At 44.1% G+C, this 15,503-nt stretch overlaps 1 protein-coding gene across 11 annotated transcripts in view; it reads right to left on the reverse strand.

Annotated features, from left to right (window-relative positions):
• ERI3 (ERI1 exoribonuclease family member 3) overlaps positions 1-15,432 on the reverse strand; it is a 127,942-nt gene extending 112,510 nt beyond the window's left edge. For 4 of the 11 annotated variants that reach the window (XM_043574740.1, XM_043574739.1, XM_043574737.1 and 1 more), the window contains exons 1-3: positions 15,016-15,376; positions 12,924-12,999; positions 567-844 (exon numbers count right to left, since the gene is read on the reverse strand). In XM_043574740.1, the coding sequence (XP_043430675.1) occupies positions 567-844; positions 12,924-12,999; positions 15,016-15,150 (489 nt within the window). In that variant the 5' untranslated portion in view covers positions 15,151-15,376. The other 7 variants (XM_043574742.1, XM_043574743.1, XM_043574735.1 and 4 more) reach the window with 7 other exon arrangements.
• Positions 15,433-15,503: the final 71 nt, after the last annotated feature.

Raw genomic sequence — 15,503 nt, forward strand, 5'->3', positions numbered from 1 at the left:
CAGGCTGTCTGAGAGTCCTCAATGCATGGCAGCTGGCTTCCTACAGAGTGAGCGATCCAAAAGAGCAAGGTGAACTATAGTGCTTTTTATGGCTTAGCCTCAGAAATCACACAATGTCCTTTCCACTGTGTTCTATTGGTTATACGCGGCTAGCTCTGATGTGTGGGAGAGAAACTACCAAGGGTATGAATATCAGGAGGCAAGGATCATCGGGTGCCATCTTGAGGCTGACTACCACAGTATTCCTTAAAAGAACATGCAGCAATAGCAGGAGAAGGAAGGAGGGAAGGGAAAGGAGAGAGAAAGGATGGGACCAAAGGAAATATTTTGATTCCCAAAGGCTGAGACCAGAGAGAAACAATATGCCCAGTTCTCTCCAGAGACTTCTCAGGTCTACCTTACCCTAGCATGCCTGAACCAAGTCCGGTTTCCCAGGCAGGAACTCCAGATGAGTAGCTAAAAGCCAGGAAGACATGAGAAAGTTCCTCTGGAACCCAGAAAGCAAGACTATCCTCCCTCCCTCCTTGCCCACCCCACCTTTTCTGAAGCAATGATGCAACAGTTACCTGAGGATGAATCTGTGGCTTGTCGCACGTGGCCTCAAAGTCCAGCACTAAAAAGTAGTGATACCTCTGGGGAGGAAAGGGCACCATTGCCGCCATGGATGCGCCAAAGCCGTGGGCCGCCAGTTTTCTGGTGGATATGGAGCAGAACTCCGGAACACCACAGGGAGAAAATAAGTGGGAGCCCAGCACTTTTCTTGCTCTTGAAAGTAAATATGAAGAAAATCGAGCTGCTCCAGTCTGTAAAGGTGCTAGCATTGAACATCCAGAAGCATCTAAAACTTAGGGGAGGAAAGTTTAAAAAAAAAAAAGAAAGAAAGAGAAAAAAAAAAAAGAACAAAGAGCCTGGGTTACTCCCCTCCCACTGTGGCCCTGTTCCATCTGGTCTTCAGGAATAGTCACACAACATGAACCACTCCCCAGTGTTTCTGGGCCCCTTTTCTAAATCAACAGTATTTATTACTGAAGTTCAAGACCCTAATACTGGCCGCTGCAGCATTATGACAGCTCTGAGTCTCCAAGATCATTCTCAAAACAACCTGCAACGCTGGCCTTCATCTTTAAACGGAGCTCTAAAGTTCAAAAGAGAAGAGAGAGAAAAATTCTGTGGTCATTTCTCAGGTGGCAACAGTTAACATAGAGCTAAGGTTCCCAGAGTAACATGAGGTGACCCAGCTGCACAATCAGTCCTGGGAGCTAAGGAGACTCAGACAAACAGTGGAAAACGCCCAAGATTCTCTCCTCAGCTCCATTACAAACCATTTGCCCCTGGCCTTCCAGCGTGTCTCACATCTCCACATATCCTCCTCCCTTCTCCCAAGGTGAAATGGAACACAGCCAATCACAGGGGAGCTTGCTGGTGACTCCCCAGCCCCCACACCAGTAAGTGGCACCCTGGGGGAATGAATGACGCCTGGAGAGCACAGCTGGCAACAGCCTCAGGCCTTCACATTTGCTGCCTTTAGACATACTCACTACTAGAGGCCCTGAATGACTGTGGGATTTTTTTTTTTTTTTTTAAATAGGGAAGAAAAAGAGAAAACCCAGATGTGGCAGTAATGGGAGCATTGCTTAAAAAAAAAAAAAAAAAAGTCTAGTAAAGTTTTCTGAGTGAACATGTGCAAAAAAAAAAAAAAAATCCAAATCACTTTTCAAGTTTTCCCTTAAAATTTGCAGAATGTCTGTTCCTTAGAGGGTTAACTAAATACAAAAATCAAAGTCTAAGTTTTACTCACAAATAACTCAAACTTCCTTAAAATAAAAAGGAACAAAGAAGAAATTTTGTTTACCCCTCTTACACCCAACATTCAAATTCCCTCAACTTTAATCCTCAAAGAAATCTCACTGCTCAATGCAGAAATGGCCATAGTTTATGCCTTCTGAAGCCCCATTCTAATAGACCCAAAAGCTTGCCTCTGAAAGGCTACAAATGGGCACTGGCCCCCTCCTGCAGGGTTGAAGGGGTAGTAGCCTGTGAAGTCCAGAGCATACTCAGAAGCAATGAGGTCACTACTACCTGAGCGGGCCTGGACAATGGCAAGTATCACTCCACCTCCTGGCTCTCCCCTGACTCAATGAATGACCTACCATAACTTGCCTGCATATTTATTAGGAGACATGCTAGTGTGGGTCCTCAATTTCCCCATCCCTGTAGTGAGATTCCATGAGGATTCAGAGGGTCTAAGACTGAAAAGTGAAAAGTATTTTAAGTTCTTCGTGGTCCTACAGAGCACAGCGCCTGCTTTACACCATGGCTTTACAGCATTTCCAAAACACAGTCCAAACCCCTCAGCTCAGGGTAGACAAAGGCCAGCTTGGATTTCACTACAGAATCCCTTGGAAAGGCAAAGAGGCCAATATCCCTTTGAAAGCCAGAATCCAAAATAACTTCACATCACCTACCCTGAACAATACTGGGGGCCTTGCTGAGATGGGAGACACCAGTCTGCTCAGATTATGCATTAGAATTTGGATCCAAAGTCCCTCAGAGCCTTAGAACTCTTCTCTAACTCCCTGAAGTCAGACTAGAGATAAGGACTTTAGAGAGTCCTAATGTCTGGCAATATGTATATATAGTATATACAGTATATACAGTCAACCAGACCCCATCTGCCAAATACTATAGGCAATTAAGCATCGTGATTAAGTAGGGCTTCCAGGTTTGAATCCTGGCTTAGCCACTTATTTGCCATGGAACCTTGGGCAAGCTCTGTTCTTCAAACCCTCACCTGTAAAATGACAAATATAATAGCTCTTACTCAAGTGAGAATGAAATGAGAGGACAGATGTAAAGCACTAGGAGCATTGTCTGGCACATAAGGGCTCAATAAATATTAGCCTACTAGTATTACTACTAGTAAGTAGTAGTTACCACTAGAGTTACCACTCTATTGAGCTATGCCCACCTGGCCAAGCCCAGATCCTCATACTTGGGGCCTATAAATCCAATGATGCATAAGGCAATCTCAGAGAGTAACATCAAAATCTCCTGCATGCCCAGGATGCTCTAGACTCCCCATACATCATACTGTCTGTGTCCTATCCCTTCAACGAACAACACATTGATGACCAAAAGCCTCTTGCCTGCAGGCCTTGCCTTCTCATCTGATTTCACCCACATCAACAAGTTTTTCTTGTAGCAAGTCTTGAGAATAGATAGGAGACCAGGCCTCCATATATCAGTAATCACTGGATTCCATACTTCCCTTACTTCTAAAAACCAAGTCCAACTTGAGTCAAGAAACAAAGAGCAGCTCTTCCTCTTCCTTTCCTGAAAAATTCAATCTAATGGTTTTAGAGCCATTAGTTGTGGCAGAGGAAGACAGGTATCTACAAGTTGAGGTAGGGGGAGCAGAAGAGTCTGGGGTGAGGGTGGGGGGTATCAGAGCCCAAGCAGAGTAAGGAAGGCAACTATACAGAGGCAGGAAGGTGTGATGTAGCATGTCAGAGCCCATGTGGGGGTGTGGAGGGCATGGCAAGGGGTCAGGAGATGGTGGCAAGTCTGATGCAGGGAGTCATGGGCAGGGTAAAAGAGGCAGTCAAGAGAGGGAAAGAGCAATGGCAACAATGGGAGACTGGTTACATACAGAGGGATTGATCAAAGAAGGATGTGTATTAAGGGTAATGAGAACCAGGTTTCTCATGGCTAGAGGATGTAATTCAAGTAGGGAAAGAGGAAAAAATCCAAGGTGTCAAATTGAAATTGAAGGAAACAGTGTGAACTCATGGTATCAGACATATATAACACATAAGAATAAAGCTAAATGTAAATATGAGTATGAATATATAAATATACACACACATATATTTTTTAGCTCTGTCTCCTGAAGGGCCAGGGAACAGCAACACTCCAGCAGCAATGAGCACACCTAGCACCCAGTTGCCTTCTAAACAACATCCTTCAGTGGAAGAACCAGAGCTCTTTGGAGAAATGGTTGATTCTGTGGCAGGGAAAGTACAAGATGAGTCTGGAACATCTTGTTTTAGGGCCAAAAAGCAAGGAAATGCTCAAAGAATGAAGGCAACTTATCAAAAGGATGCAGAGGCCAGCTTGAAGGGACTCCTACTGGCAAATAAATAATGATATTAACAGATACTGCATTGAATTAAAAAGGAAACCATGAGTCTATAAAGCACAAATTAATTAACTAATTAAAGTTTGATGAGGGATATTCACATAGTTTCAAACTATCTCCTCACAGAATGCTTATTAATCATAACAGGAAGTATACAATGAAGAAACCGGGCAGACATCACCTTAATCAAGTGATCAAAATGAACATTATCAATAGTGGGATAAATGAAAACAGTGCACCACATGATAGGATGCAATGAGAAGAAAGCATCATTTCTGTGATATTCCTGTCAAAGATGCATAATCTAAGTCTAATCATGAGAAAATATTCAACAAACCCTAATTGAAGGGCAGTCTACACAATCACTAGCCTGTAATCTTCAAAAGTATCAAGGTTATGAATGTAAAGGAACTTTTACTGAGCAAAGTCTAAAAGAGGTTAAAGGGACTTGGTAACTAAACGCAATGTACATTCTGAACTGGATCAGTTTGCTACAAAAGAACATTACTGGGACAATTGGCAAACTGGAATGGGGTTTGACAATTAGAATGAGGTAAGGTACCAATATTAATTTCCTGGTTTTGCTGGTTGTATTGTGGTTAGGTAAGAAAATGTCCTTGCATGGAGGAAATACACTCAAAGCATTCAGGGTGATGGGGCATGAGGTCAGCATTAACGGTCAAGCAGTTCCACAAAAAATTCTTTGTACTCTAACTCCAACTTTTATGTAAATTTGGCCTATTTGAGACTTTTTAAAAATGATTTTAATCTATATGCTGCAATGTGGTTTAAAAGAGGGAGAGAGAACAGACGGTATGTGAGGGTGCAATCTCTCCACATTGCCCATGGAAGGTAGGCTATATGCTCTCCTTCAGCAGGGAGGCCAGCAAAAGCCAGCCCTTAATGCATCAAGTCTCCATGATAAGAGCTCCCACTCAATGGCCCCTCACTGGGCACTCCTGCCACCATTAGAGCCTTCTTAGGAAACACCCCTGCACACCCTGCAGAGGCATCCCATCTGTCTTGCACCCTCTGGCATCTTAGGGATTCCCCTTTCCTATTGCTGTGTTTATACTTCAGTCACAAGTTTGTAGAGTATAAGCCTGTAACTTGCATCATCAATTGGGACTTTGAGTATCTAGTCAAGGGGCAGAACTCAAAAGATCAGTTTATGATTCTATGTATTTGATACCATCTTTCATCAGAGACCAAGATTTAAACACATTTATTCTCAGACATCCTTTTTCTTCTCCTAGCAATAAAAGTAGTAAGTAGCCTATGGCAAGGAGGAAAATAAATGATTCCCTCCTCAAAATGAAAGGACCAGCCCCTCAATGGGGACAGGACAGTGGTAAACAGGGACTGCCATGGGGCCAGCCCGATTTGGAGAAACAGGTCTGCGCCACAGCCCCTGGAGGATGGTCTCTGTGCAGAGTATTTACACAACAGACACCAATGGCTCCTCTGCAGCCATTACTGTCGGTCAGGTAAATAACGCATGTGCCAAAACACACATTTAATGAGGGAAATAATATGCCTTTATAAAAAGCCTCAATCTGTATTTACCTGAGAGACCAGAGAAGCACCAAATCACCAGATTAGTGGAACCACAGAGGAGTCATTCTGGTGTCTTGGGTAAATAGACATTTTATAGCCTTCCATTACTGAGGGGGGAAGAGAGAGCAAAGGGAGGGGGCCCATTCTTTAACATCCACATACACAGGCCACAGGAACCTGGGGGATAGGAAAGTAGAGAAGGCTATCATGAAATATGTGGTCTACTCCCACCCCATCTCCCCAACTGCAAACACAGTTGATCTTTGAACAACACAGGAGATGGGGGCACCAACTCCCCCTGCCCCCACGCAGTGGAAAATCTGCCTATAACTTTTGAATCTCCAAAAACTTAACTACGAAGAGTAGTTGACCAGAAGCCTTACCAATAACATAAACAGTTGACTAATGCATATTTTATATATGTAATCTATATGGTATTCATACAATAAAGATAAAGATGTTAAGAAAACTGTAAGGAAGAGAAAATATATTTAAATATATTTACAGTACTGTACTGTATTTATGGGGGAAAAAAATCTACCGTTAAGTGGATCCGTGCAGTTCAAACCCGTATTGTTCAAGGGTCACCTGTATTTGGAATCTCTGAGGAGGGTATACATAGGCTTATACCATCTCTGGATTCAATCCATTCCATCGAAAACCAGACTGGGAGGCAGGAGTACATTCCAGAGAAACTCTAAGGCACTAGAGGCAGACTCTGAGTCCAGCTGACTACAAGCACCTGAGACAGCTGCAGCTTCCCCAGTTCCTAGTCCTAGGGTAAGTCCCTGTCCCAAACTGACCTTTAGTATCACAAGTGCTCAGGCACCTGAGTCACAGAGGCATCAACAGAGAACACGGTAATACCTGTCTGGAACCTGCTCAGTCACAGGCTCTGTATTAGGCAGATAAAAATAGCCCGGGAAAAATATAAATAAACTGCTTGCCTTCAAAAGTCATAATCTTCAATCTAATGAATGCATCTTTGCTGCCAGAGCACTTTCTGTGAAAATCACAGATTGTCCAAGGTGAAAGAAAACCTAATGGGAGACACAGTACAGCCACCTAGGGAAAATGAGCTCCAGGAAGAGAAAAGGGCTGCCCAAGACTCACATAGGAAGCAAAAACATAACCCAAGGCTCCCAACTCCCATACCAGGGTTTCAGACCAATGCCCCAACACAAGGAACAGGCCTCACCGCCCAACCCCCAAGCTTCTCTGCAGTCTCACAGTGGAGACCAAGGGCCTGAGGGCTTGGTCTAGTCTGCTGAAAGCTACAGGTTGAGGCAGAACAAAACTTGACATTCCTTAGAACCTCTACACCACTTTTGATGGCACCAAAGTGGAATGGAAGCAAGAACTGTAAAGCTAGGTCCTCACCTCAGCAAAACACTCTCCTCCTCTCTACAACCTGTCACTTCCTCAGCCTGTAGCTACAGCTGCTTCTGCTCCAAAGCAGGGCTGGGGAGACCATTCCCAACCTCAGAAGAAGCTGCTAACCCCAAATTAACAGGAGAGCTATAGTAACTATAGTCCTGGAGACCTTCAGGAACACCAAATTCTGATGGCAACGTCACAGGCCACAGGAGGCTTACTCTCCTCTTCAATTAGCTATCTCAGCAGCTCAAGGCAGCTCATAAAAAGAAGTGACTGATTTGCCTGTTGTTTGCTAACTTACCAGCCACACCCAGTAGTTTGGGCCAACTCCTTCAGGGGGCCAAAGCTGGGAAACATTTCTTTGCAAAGTCCTACAAGTCAGTTGTGACATCCATCGCACATGAGAAGGGCAAAGGTTTGTTTCCTAAAACACCATAAATAGGACAGAAATGGAGGAAGGGCATAGTATGTACTCGTATCCCTTTAAGTACCTCCCACACTTGTAGACAGCATCTGACACCAGAAGAGAGGTACTAAGAACCTCCCATATCCTGTTTGGAAACAGGGGTAGAGAAACAAGGAGTCACACAGCCTGGTTGTTTAAACACTGGAATTAGACAAGTCTAGGTTGAAATCCTGACTCTACTACATATTCTTTTTTTTTTTCTTTTCTTTTCTTTTTTTTTAAAGTAGGCTCCACACCTAACATGGGGCTCAAACTCATGACTCCAAGATCAAGAGTTGCATGCCCTACCAACTAAGCCAACCAGGCACCTCTCTAGCATGCATTCTTAATAACAATAACTATAATAATGAATAATGATACCTATCTGTTTGGGGTTCAGTTCAACCACACAATGTATATAAAGCACTTGGTGTGTTGGAAGTATGCAATAGAAGGGAGCTAATATTGTTAAGGCATGAGAAAGAGGAAAGGAAAACAGGATTTTCTGAAAAATCTATTATAAGCCAGGCACTGTATTAGTCATCTACATATTTCATGTCATTCAGCCCTCCCAACTCTCAGGCAAAGTGGGGAACAGTATTCCCATTTTACATACAAGAAAACTAAGCCTCAGAGGCACTCAGTTCTTCAGGGCCCTATTCTCCTCTCCCATGTTTGAGGGCCCACATTCCCTACTTGATTGAGTCCCAGATCATCCAAGGGGCTAAAAATGCATGTCAACTTCAGTTTTTCCTTTGAGTTAAGGTGTGGCTTTAACTAAAAGTAACTCAACCATAAGCAATGATAAGTCTGTCCAAAATCACCCAAATTTGTTATCATAATACATTTATTACATTTTAACAAGAAAAACAAATTGCAGCCTTGGGTACAAAAAACAGAAACAGGAAGTGGTGCCTTGGATTAAAACAACTGTAGCACAAGAAACTCAAAGCCTCTTCTCAAACACAATTCCAGAGGAGGAGCAGAGGAACTGGCAGGGGCAGGGTGACAACCAGAACTTGCTCAGGTCCCCAGATGTGATGTTTCCTTTTACAAATCTGTGCCTTGGCAAATGCTACTTTCCCTCCTTTGGAATGTTACTTCCATTTTCACCAGGCAAATTATTGCTCCTTCTTCAAACTGCAGCCCAAAACTCCCTTTTAGTAGCTTTCTCTGACACTCCATCAGAAAGCTACTGTTTAAATGTGATCCAGTAACACATTCTACTCCTATTTCATAACTTTTGTTTCACTATATTGTAAAATTTTAGTTAATCTATTTCTCCTGCTATAATTTTCAGAGTTAGGTGAGAAGGATGTAAGATAGCAGGTATAGGTATGTGTATGTGTGCATGTGTGTGTAAAAAAGCATAATTTCTTTGACTTGTTTCTTGTCAGACCCTTTAATGCATTTTAAAATTTCAAGTAGCATTAAAGAAAAGCATAAGATTTTTTTTTTCCACCTTAATAGTGCAGGAGTTTAAAAACTCTAAGAAATGGGGCGCCTGGGTGGCTCAGTCGGGTAAGTGTCTGACTTTGGCTCAGGTCATGATCTCACACTTGGTGAGTTTGAGCCCTGCATCCGGCTATGAGCTGACAGCTGCTTGCTGACAGAGCCTGCTTCTCCCTCTCTCTCTGCTCCTCCCCTGCTTGTGTGCGCACACATGTGCACGTGCGCTCTCTCTCTCAAAAATAAATAAACTTTAAAAAAAAATCTAAGAAACACAGAGATAGACACAAATCCTTAAGGGCAAGGACCACATTTTACTCATTTTTGTATTCCCAGCACCCAGCACAGGACCAGGCACAAAGTTAGTGTGAATCAATGTTTGTTGAATGAATATGCCCAAATTTTTCAAGTGCTCTGGAATCAGAACATGTTAGAACAGAGCACACCCTAAGCCCCAAGCAAAGCTTCTTTTTTCTCTTTCTCCTTCTTCCTAGCCCACCCTATTCTGTCCTCCCCAGTTAAAGACAGAGAGAGACACCACATTGCCTTGGTGCTGGAATACTATTAAAAGGATTAATTTAGGGACCGGTGTTTGGACTGTCACATCCAATCACTACCCACAGATCTACAGCTTCCCAAATCAAGCTCATGCAAAGAGGAATCAATTGCAAGGACACAGAGGGTCTGAACAGGCATACTAATGGCCTCCTGAGGTGCCAGCGGCCAGCTCTGACACTCCCATAAATTATCTGCCTTTTGATTTTACCTGTAGCTGTGGGGCACAAGGCACAATTTTGAACATATCAAAGCAATCTCTTGTAACCCAAGGCTCCCCCAAGAATGTCCCCAAAGAGGGAGGGGCTAAAAACAATGACCCAAAGGGAATCTGCTTTCCTGGTCCAAGCAGTCATCAATTAAAACCCAACAGGACCAAGTGGATAAAGTGGGACCCAGATCATTTCTAGCACATCTGGACAAAGCATGCATCAGTCTGCAGTTCTGCAATGACTACATATCTCTCACTTGAAGGAAGAGAAATCACAGCAATAAACTAACACAATTTCATCTGGAGGCAAATCTGCACTAGCTCTGACAGTACCTTATAGCATGACCTTGGGCAACACACTTAACCTTCATGGGCCTCAGTTTCCTCACAAGGGTAGCAGAGACAATAATACTGACCACCTGATTCATTCCTAGAGTGATGGTGAAAAGTAATAAAAAACATTCAAGAGGCACTTTACGAAGATGTAGGGCCACAAGGGTGGAAACACTAATAAATGACCCTAACCAAATGGGAGAAATGACTGGTCACACTTTGGTGAATTTCTTTCAGGTAGCTGCTCACTCAATTCACTTCACTGATGGTACTGGGGCTAAGGTCTACCCTGAAGAAAGTTCTGATTTTCTGGACTCCTGATGTCTGAAAATTTTCCATTATGAAGAGTGGCCCCTTGCATTAGTTATAACTTCCTCCTGTCTACTGGCTGCCACCACCAGTGGTTATGTTTCTATCCTATGGCCTTAATGACAACTCTGAGGCCCCCAAACATACTAAGCCAAAGGCCAACTCACCCTAGTTTGGGCTGCTTTTTAAAAAAATTATTAATTGTGTCAAATACTATTAGTGACAAAAGTTATTAAAACACTGTGCTGGGGCGCCTGGGTGGCGCAGTCGGTTAAGCGTCCGACTTCAGCCAGGTCACGATCTCGCAGTCCGTGAGTTCGAGCCCCGAGTCGGGCTCTGGGCTGATGGCTCAGAGCCTGGAGCCTGTTTCCGATTCTGTGTCTCCCTCTCTCTCTGCCCCTCCCCCGTTCATGCTCTGTCTCTCTCTGTCCCAAAAATAAATAAACGTTGAAAAAAACAAACAAACAAAAAAAAACACTGTGCTAAGAACCTTACATACATTAGCTCATTAAATCCTTTAATAAACCCTATTAAGTCCCATTATCTGCATTTTACAGATAGGAAAGTAAAGCTCAGAGAGATAAGTCACTTGCCCAAGGTCACCTAAACACCGTAATATAGGCTTTCAGAAACCTACAGACTTCCTTCCAGCAATGCAAGCAGGCTTACAGAAGGAGAAAGACAATTCATTGGGCACTCAACAGATACTTTATTTGCCTCCTGTGCCTGGCATATACCATCATATCTGAACCAGGAGACAGTCCCCAAAACAGAAAAAGGTCATCAGTCTGCTACAAGCAAGGAAAGGAAAGATTGAGTACGACATATAACAAAATGAGGACAATTCCCTAGGAAGCTTAGGAAAATGGGTCCTTCTTTGTATAGTTCAAAAAGTTTAAAGCAACTGACATTAAGCTATGAGCCCTAAGACCAACATCCCTACCAGGGTTCCATTTATTCCCTACTTCTTGGATTAGAAAAGACTTCCCCAAACCTTTTCACTCATTCTACACCTACTTCCCCTTCCTACATCTTTTCTAGTCTGTAAAATAGGAGCTGGTATCACCAACTCCTTTGGTAGACATGCTTTAAGCTCTAGTCAATGGCCAGGAAATTAATAAAGAGAACCAGTATATACATTATGCAAAAATTCAGTTATACCCAATTTTTAAGTGTCAAAATACTGCCTCAAAGGGGTAAATATAAAATGCTGCCCACGTAACTATCACAGGCTCCCTACTGGTCTCTGCCTTCAGTATCATCCCCTTCAGTCCATTGTTAACGCTGAAATCAGAGCAAATGTTCTAAAACACAAATCTATTTATCAGTACACAGCTTAAAACTTTTTAATGGCTTCTTACTGCTCTTATGATAGTCTGATCCAGGTGTTGGCAAACTGTGTTCCATGGGCCAAATCCAGCTGCCACCTGTTTTTATCAAGTTTTACTGGAACATAGCCATGCTCATTCATTTTCATACTATGCTTTCATGCCGTAACAGCAGAGTCGAATGGAACTGAATAGTTGTGACAGAGACCCATGAAACCTAAATAGTTACTATCTGGTCCTTTACAGAAAAAGGACCTAGTCTCTTCCTGACTAGTCTAACTTTTTCTCCATCCATCACCTAATCCTAAAAGCTTAAAAGGCCTTGGCCTCTGCTTACCTTTCCTGCTTCATTTCTCATCATATTCTCACACTTCTTGCCCACTGGGTATGCTACGTTTTAATCACACTGAAATTCAGTTTCTCAAACCCAACAAAACTCTGACCTTCACACTTGGTCCCTCATGTCTTCATCTAATTCTAGATGAGGGGGTTCTTTCCTCTGAGAAGCCTTCCCTGAGCCTACAGGTCTGGGTTGAGGACCTGAGTACTCCAAAAGCACCCAAACTTACCCTACCATAGCACTCCCAGAGTGTATCATAACTGCTTCTTTACTATCTTTCTCTCCCCAGAATTTGTAAGCCCTGTGGCATCAGAGACAGCAGCTGTCTTGTTTACTACAATTCCAGGACCTAGCAAAGCACCTGGCCCTTCATTATTGAACAAACAGCTTCTGATATCCTGGATATCAATCATCAGAGTCTGCCTTTTTAGTCAGTCCTGATCCTTATAAAATGGATAGACTGGGATTAACCATTCACCCAACAATGACTCTCAATCCAAATCAAACCAAGATCCCAAAGGCCTTGGTCAAATGCATTATCAAAGCCAAATGAATGTGTTCCTCCCTATTATCTTAAGCTGTGTATTTCTCAGGATGAAAGACTGTTCTGGCTGTATTCAACCTTCCTGAACCTAAAGTAGGCACTCATGCAATGCCCACAAAGAAATCATGACAGAACTTGAGTCTGGATAGCCCACCTCCAACTATCACCACTTTATAGACTTTTGGTACATTTCAGTAGTCTTTGAGCACATGGCATCTTATCAAAAAAAGCTACAGAAAAAAACAGTCTGCACCAACCACCATCCCCTCACCCTCCAAACCCAAATACTCGTAAGAAAGAAGTCAAGCCAAACTTGACCATGCAACAGGATTCTCACCTCTCCTTACTTCGAAGATGCCAAGACTGCCAGCTGGGGATGCTGAAGGTTCTGTGAGAGCTGGAAAGCCCCAATGCTGTGGATAAATACACATCTCTGCAACAAGTCTATTTCAGTATAAAGGATCAAATCCCCAGGGGCTGCTGCTGTTTGAAACAATTTAAGGGTCCAAATCTCAAGCCCCTAAACTCAAAACTACTTTGGGATAAGTTATCTATATGGATGAACAATGCCTGAACAGAGCTTTTGGAAGCTATATATATAGTACCATATATTTTCGGAATGATGAATTTCACGTTCTCTGGTAGCATACTTCTCTTCATAAGGAGGTTATCTCCTAGAAACACTAAACATTTATAATATCTGAGCTTGGACTGAGAAAGATGGCCATGAAGTGGTGTCTCTCAGGATAACACCAGAATCCTAGTCTACTCGAGGGTGGGTAACTGGTAAGGCTGATAATATTCAGAACTCAGGAACTGAGGCCAGGATTGGAGGAGGGGCTGTTTGCCGCAAACCCACAGGTCTTACTGCAAATGGCCAAATAGACCATTAAATACTTACAGGATACCTCCAGGTCTACCTCAAGTCCTAAGAAATTCAAAGTGTAACCAAACCCTAAGTCAAATCATTAACGGACACCTATCATACTCATCACCTAATTTAGATCTTTCAGAAGATTAGAAGCTGCAGAGGTGCTCCTGTAAGTGGGCAATGCCCTTTGCACAAAGAAACACTTAGGTTTGGAACCAATCTATTCCTGTCTACCACTCTACACATTTAAGACTTTAGTCTACTCAAATCCCTTAGGAAAGACCACTCACCAACCTAACCGACCACAAAGAATACACTTTTCAAAATGAAAGAGAATAAAGGCACTTTTATTTGGAAATTTCAAGTTGGAAGGAGAGCTCTCAGCCAAGCTCTAGGACCTAGCTAACCGATTATTTACAGGATCTTTGGGCAGGAATTGTTAACGAGCTTTTAATTTGGAGTGCTTAAGTTGCCAAAGTGCTCTGAGCTCCAGTGAAGCACCACAGAATCCATAAAGGAAACCTTATCAATCACTTCCCGGCAGCTCCCTTCCCCCACACCCCACCTCTCTGAGGAAAGGCAGCCAAGTGGGTTTCTAACCAAGATCACAGACACACACATTAGTGGAGTCACACTCCAAGTCCCTGTTTATAAATTGGCTTTTAAATGGTAGGGGATTCAGGTATAATATACTTAAGCTCCAGGCACGAACCCACTAAAACAAGGCATGCCATGTATGATAAAGTCAGAATAAAGCAGAATTTGATGAAGCCAATTTCTGGTAGAAACGCTACAATCAAGAATCAATTCAGCCAATCACAACCTACTATAGTTCAAATAGCGTATAGTTTTTAACCAATGGGATTCGTGTTTTTTTGCCCCTCAGCTCACAGAATGATAAAATGTCTGATAAGAGCTAATACCATAGAGGTGGCCAGAGACCTAGAGCAGAGACAATGATGGGCATTATCAATTTGCAAAATCCAACCCTAAGGGCAGAATCCAAACACCCCATAAGGGGCCACATTCAGCATCTTCCAAGTCAACTAGGAGCAGTTACATTTTGCAAGAACTCGCAGTCAAGCCCTAATCCAAGTTCATGCTTTTTTGTTTTAAGAAAACACCTGTTGCTGAACATTTGCAGGAAAAGCAAACAGAAAGCTAGCTAGGTTAGGCCCCTTATTCGCTCCTACCATCGCTACTACCACTGCTACAGATTTACAAATAGGTAAAATGCTAACACCGTGTGTGTGCTGGAGAGGGAAGAATGGGTTATTCTATCTACCACCTCTTTACTGAGTTATGTCCTCTGTGGTCAAACCTCTTGCTCTTCCCTAGTAGCCCTAAGTAAGAAGTTAGCACCCTTAATCACCTCACCCAGTCGGTCTTGCAAAGCCCTGCCCCGCTCCCTCTCAGCCCGAACGTTATTCAGTAGATCATGCATCCAGGATGAGCACGTGGGCTAGCACCCCAGGTTGCACATTGTGTGCGCGCCGCGACCCTCACCCCGCATGCATTAACCAGGGCCCAATCTGGGGGGCCTCTCCCCATCACCCACCCCAGGGTGTTGCCCCCAACTCGGACCCATCCAAGTCCAGGGGAGAGTAAGGGGAGGGGCAGGGGGCCAGGAGACCAGCCCTCCTTCCCAGGGCCGCCCCCGCCCCCCGTCAGCGGCGGGAGAGGCTGTCGCCATGGCAACGCCCCCTCCTCGGGGCCAGCGCGGCAGGCTCCCTCCAGGTGCAGGCCCCGACGTCTCCCTCGGCCTCAGCAGGCGCTCGGGGCAGTTTACGGCGGCGGGCGCGGCCCGCGCCGACTGCGGCGCCAGCCAGGCAGAGGCAAGGCCAGCTCCGCCCGCTCCCCACCGCCCGTTCCCGGCCGCCTCAACAGCGGCAGCCAGCACCACGAGTCCACAACACACCGACTCACCTCCGCGCACTCTGACCCCGGCCGACGCGACTGACGGGCGGGCGCGGTGGCCAACCACTGAGCCCGCCGCTTGCTTCTCCGACCAATGGGCTGCAGGGGGGCGGGGCTTCTTCTCCCCAA

The sequence above is a fragment of the Prionailurus bengalensis genome, chromosome C1 (genome assembly GCF_016509475.1).
Source record: "Prionailurus bengalensis isolate Pbe53 chromosome C1, Fcat_Pben_1.1_paternal_pri, whole genome shotgun sequence".
NCBI classification, from domain to species: Eukaryota; Metazoa; Chordata; class Mammalia; order Carnivora; family Felidae; genus Prionailurus; species Prionailurus bengalensis.